Source organism: Fusarium phalaenopsidis (assembly GCF_050370095.1).
Source record: "Fusarium phalaenopsidis strain FUZ10S chromosome Unknown contig_32292, whole genome shotgun sequence".
Taxonomy (NCBI): domain Eukaryota; kingdom Fungi; phylum Ascomycota; class Sordariomycetes; order Hypocreales; family Nectriaceae; genus Fusarium; species Fusarium phalaenopsidis.
The window spans coordinates 3,205,809-3,222,695 of record NW_028145410.1 but is presented as its reverse complement, the minus strand read 5'-3'; the positions used below and the strand labels follow the sequence as shown (position 1 = coordinate 3,222,695).

The window sequence follows — 16,887 nt, the reverse complement described above, 5'->3', positions numbered from 1 at the left end:
ACCCAACGTTTCCGTCGTCCTTGTTTTCCTCGCACCGTTCTGCCTGTTTGAGTCGAGGCGAACCGACAAAAAAACAGCATGGGCCCGTTTATTAGCTTCAATGCAGCATGGCGTGGTCGCTGAGAGGTGTGCTTGACAGAAAATTTCAACGTCGATTTGCCCTCTTCCACCGGAGGCGCCGCATGTACCTTGGCCACTGGCGAGATGGTGCGAGTAGGGCACGTGCCCCCGCCTCCTAACGCCAAATCACGACGCCGCTAGGCGAAATGTGTTAGTGATGGCCCGTCTCACTACCACGCCGTTTATCAGGATCAGCGGGTAAATACCGCTACCACCCTTCTGGCAGGTGCGAGTCTGGAAGGTTGGCACCCAGAGAGGGGAGACAGGCGGCGTTGGGTGGCAGGTTCACTCCACCAATCCTCCCCCTCCACCCACCTTCCTCCAACCGCACCGCGCTTCACAGCAAGGCCAAATTAGTACGTACATATTACCTTAGCCTTAGGTTTTGGCAGTGCGGCGTGCGACGGCGGTAGGTACGAACAAAAAAATATCCATCACCATCGACGAAATTTCTCCCTCTTCCCTCCTCCTCAACCGCAACACCAACCTTATCAAACTCAACCCCCAAAACCCATAAAGTCGAGTCAGTCCAGAGGTACGGTCTTCGTACTAGTTCTCTGTTTCTGCTCACTTCATTTCCACCTGGAAAAAAAACACAAAAAAAAACTTGAAAAAACCCCCAAAAAACACAACCCACCACCAAACCCACCCCTCATCTCTCTCTCTCACTCTCTTTGTCTCTCGCGACACCGCCCGAGTGACTCTCCTCCCCGACGACATCATCCTTTTGAGTTGGCCTCTCCCTGCTGCTCAAATCCTCAGACATTTGTCGCGGTCGCATCGCTTTGTTCGTTGCCCCGTCCCTTTGTTCGCTTACGTCGAGTACCACGCGAACTTGATCCGCTGTCGGCTCTTTAAACAGGTGCGTTTGGACCCTCATTCCCCCTCCCCCTCCTGCTCGTCAACTTTTTCTTCATTTTTTTCCTGTTTCCCCTCTCTACTCCATTCGCTCCTCTCTGGTGCTTCACCCGTCGCTGACTCTGCTGCGCATTGCAGGTTCATACCAAACCTCAGATCCCGACTTCAACAATGGCCTCCAACGCTGCTCCCGGCGCTGTTGATCAGCTTGCCAACGACCTCAGCAACACCTCCCTCAACGGCAGCGGTGATGCCAAGGCCCCTGCCATCGACACTGCTGTCGCTGGCGCCGCCGACGATGCCGCCGCTCCTACTCCCAGCTCGGCTGCTCCCCACCCCCAGAACTCGGCCTCTCTGTACGTCGGCGAGCTCGACCCCGCCGTCACCGAGGCCATGCTCTTCGAGCTCTTCTCTCAGATCGGTGCTGTCGCCTCCATCCGTGTCTGCCGTGATGCTGTCACCCGCCGCTCTCTCGGCTATGCCTACGTCAACTACAACTCGACTGCTGACGGCGAGAAGGCTCTCGAGGAGCTCAACTACACCATCATCAAGGGCCGACCCTGCCGAATCATGTGGTCTCAGCGCGACCCTGCTCTGCGCAAGACTGGCCAGGGTAACGTGTTCATCAAGAACCTCGATGTCGCTATTGACAACAAGGCTCTTCACGACACCTTTGCCGCCTTTGGCAACATTCTGAGCTGCAAGGTCGCCCAGGACGAGAACGGTAACTCCAAGGGCTACGGTTTCGTTCACTACGAGACCGATGAGGCTGCTGCTCAGGCTATCAAGCACGTCAACGGTATGCTCCTCAACGAGAAGAAGGTTTATGTCGGCCACCACATTCCCAAGAAGGACCGCCAGAGCAAGTTCGAGGAGATGAAGGCCAACTTCACCAACGTCTACGTCAAGAACATCAGCCAGGAGGCCACCGAGGATGACTTCCGACAGCTGTTCGAGAAGTACGGTGACGTTACTTCCTCTTCTCTGGCCCGTGATCAGGAGGGCAAGAGCCGCGGTTTCGGCTTCGTCAACTTCACCACCCACGAGAGCGCCGCCAAGGCTGTTGATGAGCTCAACGGCAAGGACTTCCGTGGCCAGGACCTGTACGTTGGCCGCGCCCAGAAGAAGCACGAGCGCGAGGAGGAACTGCGCAAGTCTTATGAGGCTGCTCGCCTGGAGAAGGCCAACAAGTACCAGGGTGTCAACCTGTACATCAAGAACCTCGATGATGATGTCGACGACGATAAGCTCCGTCAGATGTTCTCCGAGTTCGGCCCCATCACCTCGGCCAAGGTGATGCGCGACACTCCTGTCGAGAATGAGGAGGAGAAGCCCGCCGAGGAGAAGAAGGAGGAGCAGGAGGACAAGGACAAGGAGAACAACAAGGAGGAGACCAAGGAGGGTGAGGAGGGCGCTGAGAAAAAGTCTGAGAAGAAGTCTGACAAGAAGCTCGGTAAGAGCAAGGGCTTCGGTTTCGTCTGCTTCAGCAACCCCGACGATGCCACCAAGGCTGTCGCCGAGATGAACCAGCGCATGGTCAGCAACAAGCCCCTCTACGTCGCTCTGGCCCAGCGCAAGGATGTTCGCAAGAGCCAGCTTGAGGCTAGTATCCAGGCTCGCAACCAGCTTCGCATGCAGCAGGCCGCCGCCGCCGCTGGCATGCCCCAGCAGTACATGCAGCCCCCTGTCTACTTTGCTCCTGGCCAACAGCCCGGATTCATCCCCCAGGGTGGCCGCGGCATGCCCTTCCCCCAGCCCGGCATGGGAATGCCCGGTGTCCAGGGCGGCCGTCCCGGTCAGTTCCCCGGCTACCCTCAGCAGGGCGGTCGCGGAGGTGTTCCTCAGCAGATCCCCCCCAACATGTACGGCATGCCCGGCCAGTTCCCTCCTCAGTACGGTCAGCCCGGTACTCCTCAGTTCATGGCTGCCATGCAGCAGGCTCAGCAGGCCGCTCTCTCTGGTGGCCGCGGTGCTCCTCAGGGTGGCCGTGGTGGCCCTCAGGGTATGCCTGGCGCTCCTCCTATGGGCGGTGCCATGCCTGGCTTCCCTCCCAACAACCGCCAGCAGGGTGCTGGTCGTGGTGGACCCAACGCTGGCCGCAACGGAAACGGTCCCCAGGCTCAGGCTGGCCGTGGTGCCGAGGGCGCCAACCCCGCCAGCGTGCTCCAGCAGCAGCTTCAGGCCGCTCAACCCGCTCAGCAGAAGCAGATTCTGGGTGAGCTGATCTTCCCCAAGATCCAGGCCATCAACTCCGAACTCGCCGGCAAGATCACCGGTATGCTCCTGGAGATGGACAACTCGGAGCTTGTCAACCTGTAAGTCAAGCCATTCTTGAGATTTTTACACACGTTACTAACAGATGATAGTATTGAGGATGACGCTTCGCTGAAGGCCAAGGTCGACGAGGCTCTCGCCGTCTACGACGAGTACGTCAAGGCCCAGGGCGGCGCCGAGGGCGGTGAGGCCAAGAAGGAGGAGGAGACCAAGGCTTAAGCCTGAACCTACCTACCTTCTCACCGACGCCTCTGGCTTCTATCATTTCCTTTGTCATGGTTATCTGACTGGGCAACCCCCTCAACTGGAACGACGTATGCCTGGACAAGGCAATTTATGAACGATCAGGCAACAAACAACATGCTTTACGACCTTGTGTTACCCAATTTGAGGGGGCGCATTATGTACAGATAGACTTGGTTGCTATTTCTTCTCAGGAAGGGAAACTCAAAAGTTTGGGGACTCTGAGGTGGCTGGCTCTCGAGGCGAACTGCCGATTGCTTGCTTGCTCATGGCATGGCACGGCAAAGGCGGCGGCGCTCTGTCGGGAGAACCCACCAGGACGGCGTTGACGGTTTTCTGATACTCTGCCTGTTGACCTATACCCCCCACCGATGGTGCTCGTTTGCAGGCATGATCAACGCAGAGGTTTTATGCGGATAGGGTTTCTAATGAAAGAAATGTCTTGTTACTCTTCGAGGATGTGAATACGATATGATATGATGTGATGTGGTGTGATGTGATGTGACTGATGTGACTGATGAGTAGAGGTTGACAAGCTGTACTTGGAATGTGCTCTGAGTTGACATATAATAAGGAGCAACGATGGATATGTTCACGAGTTCTTATTCCTGATTTCAAAGATGACAGACAACTGCTTAACTATAATGTATTCATAGACTAGGCTACTCCTGACTGTAAATATTCATGTACATGCATGCATACAAACACCAAGGAGAATGTGTACCTACCTACTCCAATAGTGCAACCAAACGCCTATTCCAGTGTGAACATGAAACTGTTTCGTTTCCAACCGACCTCGCTTGACCAGCAGTAAGCAAATGACCTTGTCCTGCCTGCCTGACCGGTGGTGACCCTATCCTGATTGCATGCAATAAACCAATTCGCCAACCAATGTTGTTGTACTCCAATCCACACAATGCACCACACCTTACAAGGTATTTACCACGACTGTATCGGGCCTTTCTTCAATCATGTACTTCTTGCCAGGAACGCTGCCAAAGAGCGTCTCCATGACCTTGCCCTTCTGCTGCTTCCTGACCTCGCCTAGGTACTCACTCACGTCGCTTAGGCCTTGGATCTGGTCCTCGAGCGTGAGGGTGGTCGAATTGACGCCGCGGACGAGAGGAGACACGAGCTTGCTGCGGAGGGTCTCGAGGGAGGCCTTGAGGGTCAGGAGTTTGCCGTTGTGCTCGACGAGGATGCCCTTGTTGCGGACCGTCTTCTCGCGGACATTGCGCAACAACTGACGGTTCTGCTCAAACTTGCGGAGCTCAGCAGCGCGAGTGCCCAGAAGGCGTGTCCAGAGGCTGGAGAGCATGTCGGCATGAAGCTCCTCCTGGGCTGACGACTCGCGTACGACGGTGCGGGCGAGGTTAAGGAAGTGAAAGTCGACGGCCTCGAACAGGGCGAAGAGGGTCACGCTATGTTGCAGTTCGGCCTGAATCGAGTCCTCGAGAACGGCGATGAACTCGGTGAAGAGGAGCTGTACCATGCGTTGCTCTCGCTGCGGGTTGGAGAGGCCGAAGATGTGTGTGGTGAGGCGGCCGAGCGGTGTCGGTGAGCCGGCAGCGTCTTCGAGGACGCGGGCTTGGGAGAGGATGTTGTGGATGTTGTCGTAGGCGGAGGAGAGAGTTGAAGGGGAGGGAGACGAGTTGAGGCGGTTGAGGTGCATCTTTGCCCAGTCCATAACGTTGAGGATGCTAACAAGGGGTGAGATTGTGGTGTTGAGGGCTTGTACATGTTTGCAACAACTTACCCATCGATATCACCATCGACTCTAGCGAAAAACTTGGTCATTTCAATGGCCAGCGTCTTCATGGTCTCACTGAGAGCATCCAAGTCAGACACAATGCTGTTGGCATCGCGCATGTCGCTTGTGCGCACGCTCTCGCCAAGATCCCAGACAGCAACACTCGTAGCTTGTAGATCATGAACCTGGGATACGGCGTGCTCTGAGTAGTAGATTAGAGGCTCAAAGGAGCGGGCGAGCCCTGCAACTTTGACGAGATCGCCCACAGGCCGCGGTGAGGCGGGCTGGAGCAGAGACTTGAAAAGGGAGAGAGAGAAGAAGGCGATGAGGACAGTGGTGAAGGTGGTGGACCATGTCCGTGTCAAGGTCTTGTAGCGATCACGGATGAAGTCGATGGCAGCCTCGATAGGCTCAGTGCGGTGTTGTACTTCAGCGCGGACGGCGAAGCGAATGTCTATTCCATGTCAGAGAGGTGGTAAGAGCTGAGGTTGCCATGCCCACTCACAATTATCCGGCGGTGAGTGTTGTAGAGCCAGCTCCCTTGCTGGAGTTGCTCTATCTTCGACCTTGATCTGAATCGTTCTATCCTCGTGCCTCTCAGGACTTGGGCTCCGGCCCTTGTCCGGGCTCTGACTTCCCTTGGGCAACTTTGTCCTGATGGCCCTCTCTAGGACCATCTCATCCTCACTATCATCGTCAAACTCTGGAGAACTTTCTCTCAGAGTGCTCAGACCGCCACGCTGCATACCGGCGGCGAGGAAATCATGAGGCCCCCTCCAGAAGCCGCTACTCCGGTCTCCGTTGCCGAGTCTCCGCCACGCTGGAGGTGAGTATCCACCGGCGGACGCGACCTCCGAATCCTCGAGGTCCTCTTCCGTCGCCGCCTCGCTGCGGAGGACTGAGTGGCGGGGCGACAGTGTGCTTGCTGGGAGATCGAAGTCCCGTAGTGATGCGTCGAGATTTTCTAGGTGATCCGTCATGGCTGCTGCGCTTGGGCGAGTCGTCGTCGCGGGGACGGCGTGACTCACGGCGACGGTGGTACTCTATCTCCTGAATCTGTTTCTGTCGTTGCTTCTCCAGAAGGAGGTTCTGCTCTTGTTGCAGCTGGAGCTGCTGCTGAAGCTGGTGACGGCGCTGGGCGAGGACTATATCCTGACCAGAGATGACAAGCTGCTGCTGATCCTCGAGCACAAGCTGGCTCCTCGCAAAGGGGGGTTCCGGTAGAGGCTTCTCGCCTCCGACTGTCTGCAGAGTGTTGCTCGGAGGCTCGGCAAACAGAGGCTGAACCAGCGACGACAACGACGGCAAGGGGATGCCAAGGTTGGGGAAGCGAAAGGCGACGAGGCGGGGGATGTAGATGATGGCACAGATGAGGAGTAGAAAGACGGTGATGAAGTATGTGCTGGGGGCGATGGTGATGCTGACGAGCGAGACGTTGTTGTTTACCGTCAGGAATGGAGTCATGGAGATGATGGATGGGTTGATTGATTGATTTGATTGTGTGCTCAGAAGTGATGCTCTTCTTTCTCAGGCAAGATCAACGTTTCTGATCAAGTAGACTCTTGTGCTTTTGGGGTTGATTGACTGATTTTGGGGTAATAGTTGAAGAGGTAGAGAACAAATAGAGGCTTAGAAAGAAGGTTGGCAACTATGCAATGCAAGGTTGGATGGATGATGGGACGGAATGGATTGGATGGAGGTCTGTTGCTGGGCTAGAGTAGAGAGGTAGGCTGGGCGCGGGCAGGGCTTGCATAGACATGTAAGATTACAATGCGATGCGAAGCCCGCTCGAGTAGGTACCTAGGTCGGTAGGTCGGGGAAGTAGGTCAAGCAAGGCAGATGCAAGTAGAGACCCGTCAACTCGACCGGCAGCTCAAGATGGAAAAAGAGGAGGGAGGGAAAGATCGAGAAAGGAAAGAGGAGGGAAGAAGATGAAACATACCAAGACGAAAATGCTCACTCATTCATCGCCCGGCTTTTCTCAACAGCCGATAAACCTCCTCCCGTCCCTCCCTCCCTCCTTCCCTAGCAGCAACAACAACAGCAGCACGCACTTGCCCACGAAATCAAAGAGGTTGGGGTCCTTGCTACCACTGCGTCACGGCCAATCATGCCCCGCCAACCGTGCAGAACGAGACCGTTTCAGCGACCCCGCGCTAAACCAATTTCAGAGGGGACCACTTTACGCGACACGTCTTTTGAGTGGGAGTGGCCTGACGCGCAAGGCATCTCTTGGTCACATGAGCTGCATTTGTTTACAGTTCGTTGTCATGGAGGATGAGGGGGAGGGGGTCTCAGAATGGGGGGCGGGATGTGTGTGATTCACCACGGGAAATGGTCATGGTGAATACCGCGATGGACGCGCGAAGATTCCACGAAAAGTATGCGCTTTTTATATTTTTAGGCAGCACCCGCCGCGAACCGTGTCTCTCGTTATTGTTTTTTGTTGTTCTCTCGTCGTGCTCTTATCGACCGTTGATACGCTGGCGTCGCCTCCCAAGCGGTGGCGGGGCATGTCTGGGATTGGCTGTCTTGCCCCTCCGTGGAAAAAGGTGGGGCTCTCCCGGACCCGAGCCGGCTCGCCCCGTCCCAGCATTCATTCATTCATCCAAACATCAGTGCATTCTGCAACAGATAACAATGATTGCAAGAACTTATATAATATCGCGACTTCTTTCTGTAGTCGATTTAGCCTGGGGCTTCGGCTTTGATACATTGAATCGCTACATGATTAATATTTTTCGCTCGGCTTTTCAAACAGCCATATGTGACTCCCACCTCCTTCATCCAAGACATCCCATCTCATGCTTGCCACACCCTCCCTCCCATGCATATACAAAAAACGACAAGCAACATGATATCCAGAAATCAAGTCGTCTAAAATAGGTAGGCAAACAACACCCCCAACTCCGTGTAATGCCAGCATCACATCCACACCACATCACATCACCTCGACGTTTGGATTCTTCTCCTCAATGTCCATCTCGCAGCACATCCGCCCCAGGAACTCGACGCTCCGCATCGACGCCTTCAACCGCATGCCCCAGCCGATGCACTCTATCACGGGCTGCGCGCACTGCGTAAACAGCTCGATGACCGTCTCCGCCGCCATGGGTTTGCTGTCGTTGAGCGCGCTCTGCAGGTTCAACCCGTCCTCCACCTCCACCACCGACGGCCGCTCCGTCCCTGACCACGGCAGCGGGAACTCCTCGCACAGCATGTTGACCGCCAGCGACTCGGCCAGGCTTGCGTCAAACTCCTCCGAGCCCGTGAGGTTCTTCCACGACTGCGCAAAGCACACGGGGATGCTGTTGCTCCAGAGTCGGGGCCCGTTGACCCGGTTGTGTACGTGGTACATGGCCGTCCCCTCCTCTATCAAGCCCCACCACACCACCAGCTCCGTGCCAGTGTCATCATCACCAAAGAACAAGACTCCGTAAATGGGATTCTGTGTTGGCTTCTCTGCCAACTCTCCGGACACCACGTATCGTTGGGACCCCGTGTACGCCGCTCGTTGCTTGAGCTCACGGTCCTTGAGCATCAGGTTGACCTTGAACGGGAAGCTCCCTCTAAGGCGAAGCTCTGGCTCTGCTGACTCTGACTCGAGTAGAATCGTCTCCATCTTGAACTCGGGCTTGTACTCTATGGAATGTATTACTGCCGAAAAGAGTCAGTCTCGCCATCATTAACCGGGGACGCATCTGGGGCAGCTGCCTACAATCTCCTGTATCTAGATACCCCGACTTTTTACGGTCGTGCTCTATCACCATGATGACACTCATGGGGTCTCTCCGATAGACGTTTTCAGCGAAAGGGCTCTCACGCAGCACAATGGCCGGCCGCGACAGCGTATCAGGCGATAAACTGCAGTCGAGGACGGCTAACCACCGTTCACCGACGTCTCTGAGCTCCTTCTTGTTCCAGTTCCATCGCGTCACCTTGCACGGGCACTTCCAGATGCGCAGCACGAGCCCTTGATCCGTCAGTCTTATTCCAAAGCGCTCCGAGTCCTCCTGTCCTGCGTACGTGCGGAGGTTGAAGTTGGCCGGGCTATCTGCCAAAAAGTGCATCCGGTGCAGCGTCTCCTCGGGCTTCTGCGACAGGGGCCACCTCCACACCAGGATGGACTGGTCGCCCGACTTCTTCAGCACCTCTTCCTGCAGCCGGAGAAAAGCCTTGTTGCCTTCTCCATACAGAATAGGCATGTTTATGCCAAAAATGCCCATCAGTGAATACGCCATGTCCTCGGGTCTGGTCGTCTCCCTATGCGCCATCCAGCCCATCCTTGTGGCCACGTTTTCGCGCTGCAGTAGTGTCGTTATTTTGCGATCCTTCTTTGGGTCCGGCTGTAATAGAAATGACTCCTCGATTCCTGTGATCTCGCTGATTGTCGCGGCCAGAGAATGTCTCTCGCCAAGGGGCGACCAGTTCTGGTCGACAAACTCAACTTCGTCTGGGACCAGCAGCTCCTGGAGTGTCCAGCCGCGTGTGAACCAGCGGCTCTGTTTGAGGGACGCGACCACCCCCGAGGGCTGAGGAGAAACGTCCGAGAGGTAGGCAAAGCACATTGAAGCCTCCTTGTACCAGCGAAACATGGAGTTGAGGGCCTCTGAGAGCTCAGCGCTGCTGGACTTGTCGATGCAGCATGTGTCGATCCAGATGTGGTCATAGCCGCGGTCGAGAGCCTTCTCGCAGGCCTGAGAGATCTTGCGGTATCCTTGGCCATTCTTCTGGCGAATCTCGTTCATGCGCGCCTGGCTCTGGATGTCGTCGAACAGCACCTCGTCGCTACCCCACGTATGCGACAGGATGGCGTACTTTTCAGGGCTGGCGCCAAACGTCTCAAGCTGCAAGGTCCTGGTATTGAGGAGTCTCATGCTGGCGACTCGAAGAGGACAGATTGATCAATCGCATGAGGCCCAGGAGATGCAGGCAGTTGTCGTCGTGAGGGTGCAGTTTCATGGTCTCGGTTTCAGCCTCGCGGTGGTCCAGGCGAGGCGAGGTCAAAGCCGCAAGCGAGTCAGGCCTGGCCGTGGCCGTAGCCGTGACCGCAATAGGCCTTGAGCCTGGGAGACGGGGACGGGGACCAATGAGACGCCTCAGACGCCCTGTGGCAAAACCCTGCCCGCAGCAATGTGGCCTCTACTGTAACAGTACAGGTCACTCTCTATCCCTATTCATCCAGTCTCACTCACAAATCCTTCCGTCCATGAACCCCATCGCAAGTCATAAGCGTCGTTGAAATAAGGTAGACGTGCGTCCGAGAAACGAGGCACGTGATGCAACCTGAGACAGGCGAATCCAGCGCCATGCAGTCGTAGCTCTTGATGCCATCCATCTCACTCATCCCTCACTATCAAATCAAGCCGCCACGGCATTAAACTTGAAACAACCAACGTGCCCTGGTCCCCGCCATGTTGCACCTGCATACACGTATACATACACAGTACTAGTAGCCAAAGCCAAAGCCATAGTCGTTGTCATAGTCATAGTCGTAATACCTAGTACCTAGTCGTCTGTCCATCCATCCATACAAAAAAAAAAAACTCCATCCGTTCGTTGAATTCTAGTGAGTGACCACGCTACCCAGAGACTCATCCACTCAACCACCAACTGACCCAATATCAAGCCCTTTCATCCTCAACCAAAAAGAATCGTACTCCAAGCCAAAGCCCGTTGAAGTGCAGCTCGAATAATGCTGAAAAGAGAACCACAGCTCGCACAACACCTGTCCTATCATGCATGTGCATCATCCCGTCTATCCCCGATCTGTTGCCTCAACCTGAGAACTCCGCTGGCTCATGGCCCATTGAAACAGGCCCTCTAATCGATCCTAGCATTTGATAGACTTTTCGCTGCAGGGTTGCTGAGAATATTGACCTGCTTCACGCCTCTGTACTTGCCCTGCTTACGGAGCCGCTTCCTCGCCACCATGACAGGAACCGAGCTCTTGGTTACTAGGTAGTTGGAGAATGATCCCAGAATGACACTGCCCATTGTTAGCTATGCGCATATCTTGTCAGCATGAGAGCCACTTACCCCTTGAGCGCACTTCTTCCTCGGCTTCCTATCACGACCAATGTCGGGCTGACAAGGTCGATCACCTCGGTAATCAGATGCTTTGGGTTCTTGCAATGCAGCACCTCCACAATGACCCGCACCTGAAGGCTCGTCTTTCGTAGCAGTTTGACGACCCTGTCAGAGATATCCTTGACTGCTCGGCGCCGTTCTTCCTCTGCTCTGCTGCGCTCTCCTCGGCTCGATGGCGCAGGGGAGGTGTTGGGCGTGTTATTCTTCGAGTCTCGAATAGATGCTCGCACAAATTCCGGCACTGCTGTCATTGCCGGGGCCGGCGTCTTGCTGTTGGCGACGGTGTTGATAGCAGCCGCCTGCTCCTTCATGGCCTTTGGATCATCCGGCACTTGGTTTGCATCGCCAATGCCCTGCTCCTCATCAACGCAATAGATGGCCATGAGCGTGTCGCCATCTCGTAGTACCGTGCCAATTGCCCACTCGAGCGCATGTGTGGATTCGTCGCTCATATCTGTAGCCACCAGGTACTTTCTGAGCCGATGATGCTCATCCTCTGCTTGCTGGACAATCTTTTGGTACTCTCCACGGTAAATCATGCGAATCGCACGATGGGACTCTGGCGTCGAGATTATAGTAGACATAGATACGGTGAGGTTCTGGGCCGTTTTGATGTCGTCTCTGTCAGCCTCCTCGTCAGAGTCAATAATTGAAGCGGCTGTTGATACTGTTCCCGTGTTGTAGCTCGTGTTGGGGTGCACAGCAGCCCTGCTAGTACTCTTCACGTTGTCGCCAAACGGACTGGTGACCTTGATCTCTGGCTCTGACAGCAGGGAGCGATACGTATATGACTTCCCTGAAGCAACCTTGGTTCCTAGTTATGATGTTAGCACCCATCCGAGTATAGAGTGAGCTTGCAGACGTACTCTCTTCATCAGCAGCAGCAAGAAGGCTCTGAGATTTTCGACCATCACCAGAGGAACCCTCACTGGTCTCGCCCTTAGCATCGGGGTTGAGTGTCCGAGGGGCCTTCTTACGACCTCGGTCCTCGTCGTCAGAGGAAAACGTGTCGTCGTCTTCACTAGATTCCAGGTGTTCACCATCAGGACCCAAGTAATCCTTGACTAATCTGCCGCTCTGGCCATCATCTTGAGTACGCAGTGGGAGAGTAGACAGAGTGCCCCCCGAGCTCGCCAGGTTTGCGTCTGTCAACCGGCGATAGGCGTTGTTGAGATTAAAGATCTGGCCATCATCAAGCATAGCTGTGCCTGGAGCAAGTACTGTGCCGGGCGACCTCGACCTCGAACCTAGGCGGTTGTGAGGGGACATGGATTTGTGGCCGCCGATGGCGCCTCCAAGGGAGCGCCTGTGTTCACGATCGACGCCACGGAGTGTGTCCCCGAGGGAAGTCCCTTGCGTGTTTCTCTTGGGAAGCTGCTGACCCGTGTTGCGTGTAATGATGTCGGAAAATTGGTATCCAGAGACAGGATCATTACGCCCTCCAGCTGCTCGAGGCCCAAACTCGATGGGATTCGATGCGGCATCACTGAAGCTGCGAGTGTGTCCAACGGTGCTGGGTGCGAGGCTGGCATGTTTAGAAACGGGGGAGCTTGGAGTTGTGCTGGTGCCGGGAAGCTTTGAGGGGCCGGATGGAGGAGTGTCCAGATCCAGCATACTTCGAATCTTGGGTGGGGGAGGGGATGTGGTGTCAAGCATACTTCGCACGGCTTGGCGAGGAGAGCTCGGAGCAGGCTGCTCATCGATATCCAGCATGCTTCGAACGGGCGATCGCGGGGTAGCATAAGGAGAAGCGGATCGCATTCGGTCTTGAGAAGTCTGAGACGGTTGCGGATTTCCGAGCAGCGCAAGAACCTCCTGCCGCTCCATGTCGAGCATGGCTTCTATGCTCATGGGCTGTTGGTTCCGCGACATGATGGCGGTTGGTAGGTAGTACCACAGTTGGGTTAAAACTGGCCTAGTAGATTGTTGAAGTTGGGGGTAGATGCGCAAGCACAAAAAGGCCGAATCGTAGTATCGATTGACGACAGAAACCAGACGTGTAGCAACAAAGAGAGGCTACGAAAGCTGTACCGAAAAGATTTGGGAATGCGCACACACCGCGACCGTTTAGCGGGGGAATTTGTGCAAGGAGCGCTGGGGTGTTGATGTAGGCCAAGAGAGCATTGCGCGGTGGCTGAGAGAGATGGACGATTCGCGTGGCCTGGCGCCTTTCAAAACATGCTGCAGCAGCTCAACAGCGTTGACAATTCTCGGTCAAAGTAGATATTGGGACGCGGTGAAAGATAATGTCGGGTTTCGGGGGCCGTACGTAGAGCGACTCGGTGAAGTAGCCCGGTTGGTGGAGGTGGGAGGTAGGGTTTCCCTTTCTCGGATTCAGCAAGGTCGCGGGGGGATCGAGCGATGGGGGAGAGGAAAAAACCAGAGCTGAAAGAGAAATAGCCGGGTTGACGTGGCGAGAAGATCGTGTGACTGACTACTGACTTGCTTGCCTGGGTGACAGATGAAGAAGATGAAGAGGAGAGAGTTGGCGTGGAGGGATCCAGGTTCCGGGGAAAGAATGCAGAGACGAGACGTGCTGCGTAGGTAAGTTGGACGGACGTGGAGTCGAGAACGGTTTGAGGCAAGAGCGACTGGAAAGGCTGTCCGGTGGCTGTGGCCGCCCAAACCGCCTAAAAGCACCCACACGCACAGGGAGGGAAGTGTGGGAGGTGACACTGGCGCTGGCGCTGGACTGACCGAGTTACGGGCTGCGAGCGGAGAATGGAGCGGAGTGCAGTCAGTGGCAGTGGGGAAGGAGGGGCAGGCACTTGGTTGATGATGGGAATGGAACTCAAGCCCGTCTTTCTGGCCTTGACTCGCCCTTCTCCTCAGGAGCTGGGATTGCTCTTTACGGTAATGATGCGCGTAAGCATCGGTTAAGGTGTTTTGGAGTGGCACACCGTCATTACTTTGCGGAGTGAGTTTAATTCTAGGGAGATGCGAACCGAGATTATAGACGCCCAAAGGTGCTGCTCAGAAACCCAACTTGATAGCATTTTCGTACAGCTCTATTATTTTCTTTTCCTTGCCAGCCCAAGGGAAAAAAAGTCTTTTCATCATCTGTTGGTGGCCTCCGACTCCGTCTTCAGCCCTGGCCCGAGCTCATCGAGTGATTGTGTCGTCATGTGAAAGCATCGTCTGCGCCGCTTGTAGATTATCGGTTTCGTCATTGGACAATGGCTTCTCGTCTGTCTTACCTTCGGTAGTTTTGATCTAGGGCTTTTTAGCATTGGATGGCTTTTTTTTCACGATTGATGAACTTCAAGGTTGTTCACTTATATCCTGCCCTACTAGATCTCGGCAAACAAGGCTCTTCAACACCGTGCTCGAACGCCGTTTAAACAAGATTCGTTTGACAAGCCCGAAACCTTCCGTTCCAGGATCTAGTTCCGAAACCTTTTACACAAGGGCGCGCCCCATTGCTGAAACATAGATCAGATCAGAACATCCATCTTGTTTAATTCTGACCGTCACGAGACCTGCATCGCTCTCCACATCATTGCTCCCAAAAGAAAATGCGTCTCCCTCATGAGTCAGCCATTCTCGTCGTCTTTTGCCCCTCCGCAACCGCAACCTCGGAAGCGTTTAATGCTCCCCCCCGATGTCCTCCGATCGCATTCCCGCCAGCATAGCCGTGCCAAGTGCATGAACGCATCCCTTCGGCTCTTTGCATGGAACAGTGCTGTGATCCGGCCCGGATAAGGGTTTCTCCAAGGTCAAGGTCGGTTGGACGTGCGAGGCCTATCCCTCTCTCATGATACATAGCATCAAGTGGTGTAAGTCTGCAGGATAGGGGCTCAGCCCCTCCTCACATGGCCTGGACAGCGCAGAAAGACGAGTCTTTGCGTCAAAGGCTGGATATGTTACATATTTGGCACATCTACTGTACAACCTAAATAGGGCGGTTACTCCAAAACTGTGCCCGCTCTACATTTTCTTCTTCGTCTTGAGTTTGTTGGACCCAATGTTGGCTCGGGCTGCCGTGCCCAGCTTGTGCACCACCTTTCGCTTCTCCCACACGCTCGACCGTCCCTCCACGACAGCAATGATCTCCTCTGCTATCCGGTGGGGGAACTGCTTGCGTCCGCTGCCCTTGGAGGGCTTCTTGTTGATCACATCCAGGATCCAGTTGAAGGCGACACGTCGTCGTTGTCGCACGCCGAGGGGCACCGGAAGCTCCAGAGCTCGGCCACCACCGCCGGCACCCGCCACGTTGCGGATCTTGAGGAGAGGTGCCACCGAGTCGATGGCCACAGTAATGTACAGGATCGGGTTGAGGGGGAGGTGTTCAGCCGGAGGGGTTCCGGGTAGGAGGGGATATTTCGGGCTGTAGATCGGAGGTGGTGCGGTTCGGAGGTTGTTCATGACTGTAGCCATGTTCTAGTTCGATTGTTAGCCGTGTCGCCGGCCAAGCCCTTTCATGGGTTGGGTGTAGACCTACCCGCTGTGCAACGCTCAGCTTGCCATCCCGCATCAACAGGCGGGTGATCTGCTCAAGCACAGGATGGTATCGCTTCTTCAGGTTGAAGCCTTGTGGCCACGGCCGCTGGGGCATGCCGAACTTGTGTCCAGGATTCTCAACCTCAGTGTCGGCTTGGGCCAATTCGGCATTCTCAGCTGCAGCAACGAGAGCTTCCGCCTTCTCGGCTGAGGGGATGGTGCCCTCCTGATAGAGAATATGCTCCTGGGCCGGGGTCAATCCGCCCTCAACTGAGCTCGATACCGTACGGCCGCCGTAGAATAGCTGTTCGAGAGTCGCATCGTCCAAGACTTCCTCGGAGCTGGTCAAACCAGTAGTCTGCAATGTCCCGCCATCAGTTGCCAAGACCGGTACATCGTCTCAAATCAATTCCTACCTCGGCGTCTTCCTTCCCTGTCGAGGCCTCGGAGGCACTAACATCCTTCGAAATAGGCTCGGATTGGGACTCGTCGGGTTTCGGGGCGTTGTCAATCGCTTTCGGGGGCTTGTCGTTCCCCTCGTTCGAGTACCACCGGTTCCGGGGAAGAGTGTTGGCGAATGGCCCAGGCCGGGGGGCAGCAGGCCTCGATCGAATTGCGAGAGCTCTGCATGCGCCCCAAACCCTTGATCTTGGAGACATGGCTGAGCTCCGCGTTGCTAGCAACGAATTCGTGGAGCAAGGTACTATACAGGCTCGTGGCTCTTGTGATCAATGGGCAAATTCGTGATGCAAAATTCCCCGTCGAGTTATGCGGAAAATCAATAATCCGAGCATTGTCGTTTGTAGCTTACATAACTCTCCTGGACCACCACTCACCCAAGCATTGACGACAAGGAGGATGAAAGCTTGGATATTTACGGGTATTTACGAGGAAAGACTGGGGCAATGCGATAAATAGTCGGATATAGTATATATTCGGAGAGTTAAACTCTTGGCTAGAGCAATTACTTATGCGAACTTCAGCTATATTCCTTGCATCTTCCTAGTGGCTCCCACTTGTCGTCCACAACCACCCGATTCCACAACACCCATATTAATGAGATCCAGCAAAGCTTACCTAGCACCTAGAAACGCTAGAGTTCCACTTGTTCT

The 16,887-nt window shown here is 55.1% G+C and overlaps 5 protein-coding genes across 5 annotated transcripts; 1 reads left to right on the top strand and 4 right to left on the bottom strand.

Moving 5' to 3' along the window:
- Positions 1-1,149: 1,149 nt before the first annotated feature.
- Positions 1,150-3,471, top strand: LRP88_05257 (polyadenylate-binding protein; the record flags this gene model as incomplete). The annotated part of the gene is made up of 2 exons (XM_083241815.1): positions 1,150-3,293; positions 3,345-3,471. The coding sequence occupies 2 exons, from the start codon at positions 1,150-1,152 to the stop codon at positions 3,469-3,471; spliced, it is 2,271 nt and encodes a 756-aa protein (XP_083102963.1).
- A 952-nt stretch (positions 3,472-4,423) lies between these two features.
- LRP88_05256 (uncharacterized protein) lies at positions 4,424-6,709 on the bottom strand (the record flags this gene model as incomplete). The annotated part of the gene is made up of 4 exons (XM_083241814.1): positions 4,424-5,195; positions 5,252-5,672; positions 5,751-6,235; positions 6,288-6,709. The coding sequence occupies 4 exons, from the start codon at positions 6,707-6,709 to the stop codon at positions 4,424-4,426; spliced, it is 2,100 nt and encodes a 699-aa protein (XP_083102962.1).
- Positions 6,710-8,186: 1,477 nt separating this feature from the next.
- Positions 8,187-10,122, bottom strand: LRP88_05255 (heterokaryon incompatibility protein-domain-containing protein; the record flags this gene model as incomplete). Its single annotated transcript, XM_083241813.1, has 2 exons — positions 8,187-8,902; positions 8,964-10,122. 2 exons carry the CDS (start codon positions 10,120-10,122, stop codon positions 8,187-8,189), a joined length of 1,875 nt encoding a protein of 624 aa, XP_083102961.1.
- Positions 10,123-11,068: 946 nt separating this feature from the next.
- On the bottom strand, positions 11,069-13,186 carry LRP88_05254 (universal stress protein; the record flags this gene model as incomplete). Its single annotated transcript, XM_083241812.1, has 3 exons — positions 11,069-11,234; positions 11,285-12,149; positions 12,202-13,186. 3 exons carry the CDS (start codon positions 13,184-13,186, stop codon positions 11,069-11,071), a joined length of 2,016 nt encoding a protein of 671 aa, XP_083102960.1.
- Positions 13,187-15,262: 2,076 nt separating this feature from the next.
- LRP88_05253 (mitochondrial 37S ribosomal protein uS7m) lies at positions 15,263-16,434 on the bottom strand (the record flags this gene model as incomplete). Its single annotated transcript, XM_083241811.1, has 3 exons — positions 15,263-15,715; positions 15,777-16,133; positions 16,192-16,434. The coding sequence occupies 3 exons, from the start codon at positions 16,432-16,434 to the stop codon at positions 15,263-15,265; spliced, it is 1,053 nt and encodes a 350-aa protein (XP_083102959.1).
- Positions 16,435-16,887: the final 453 nt, after the last annotated feature.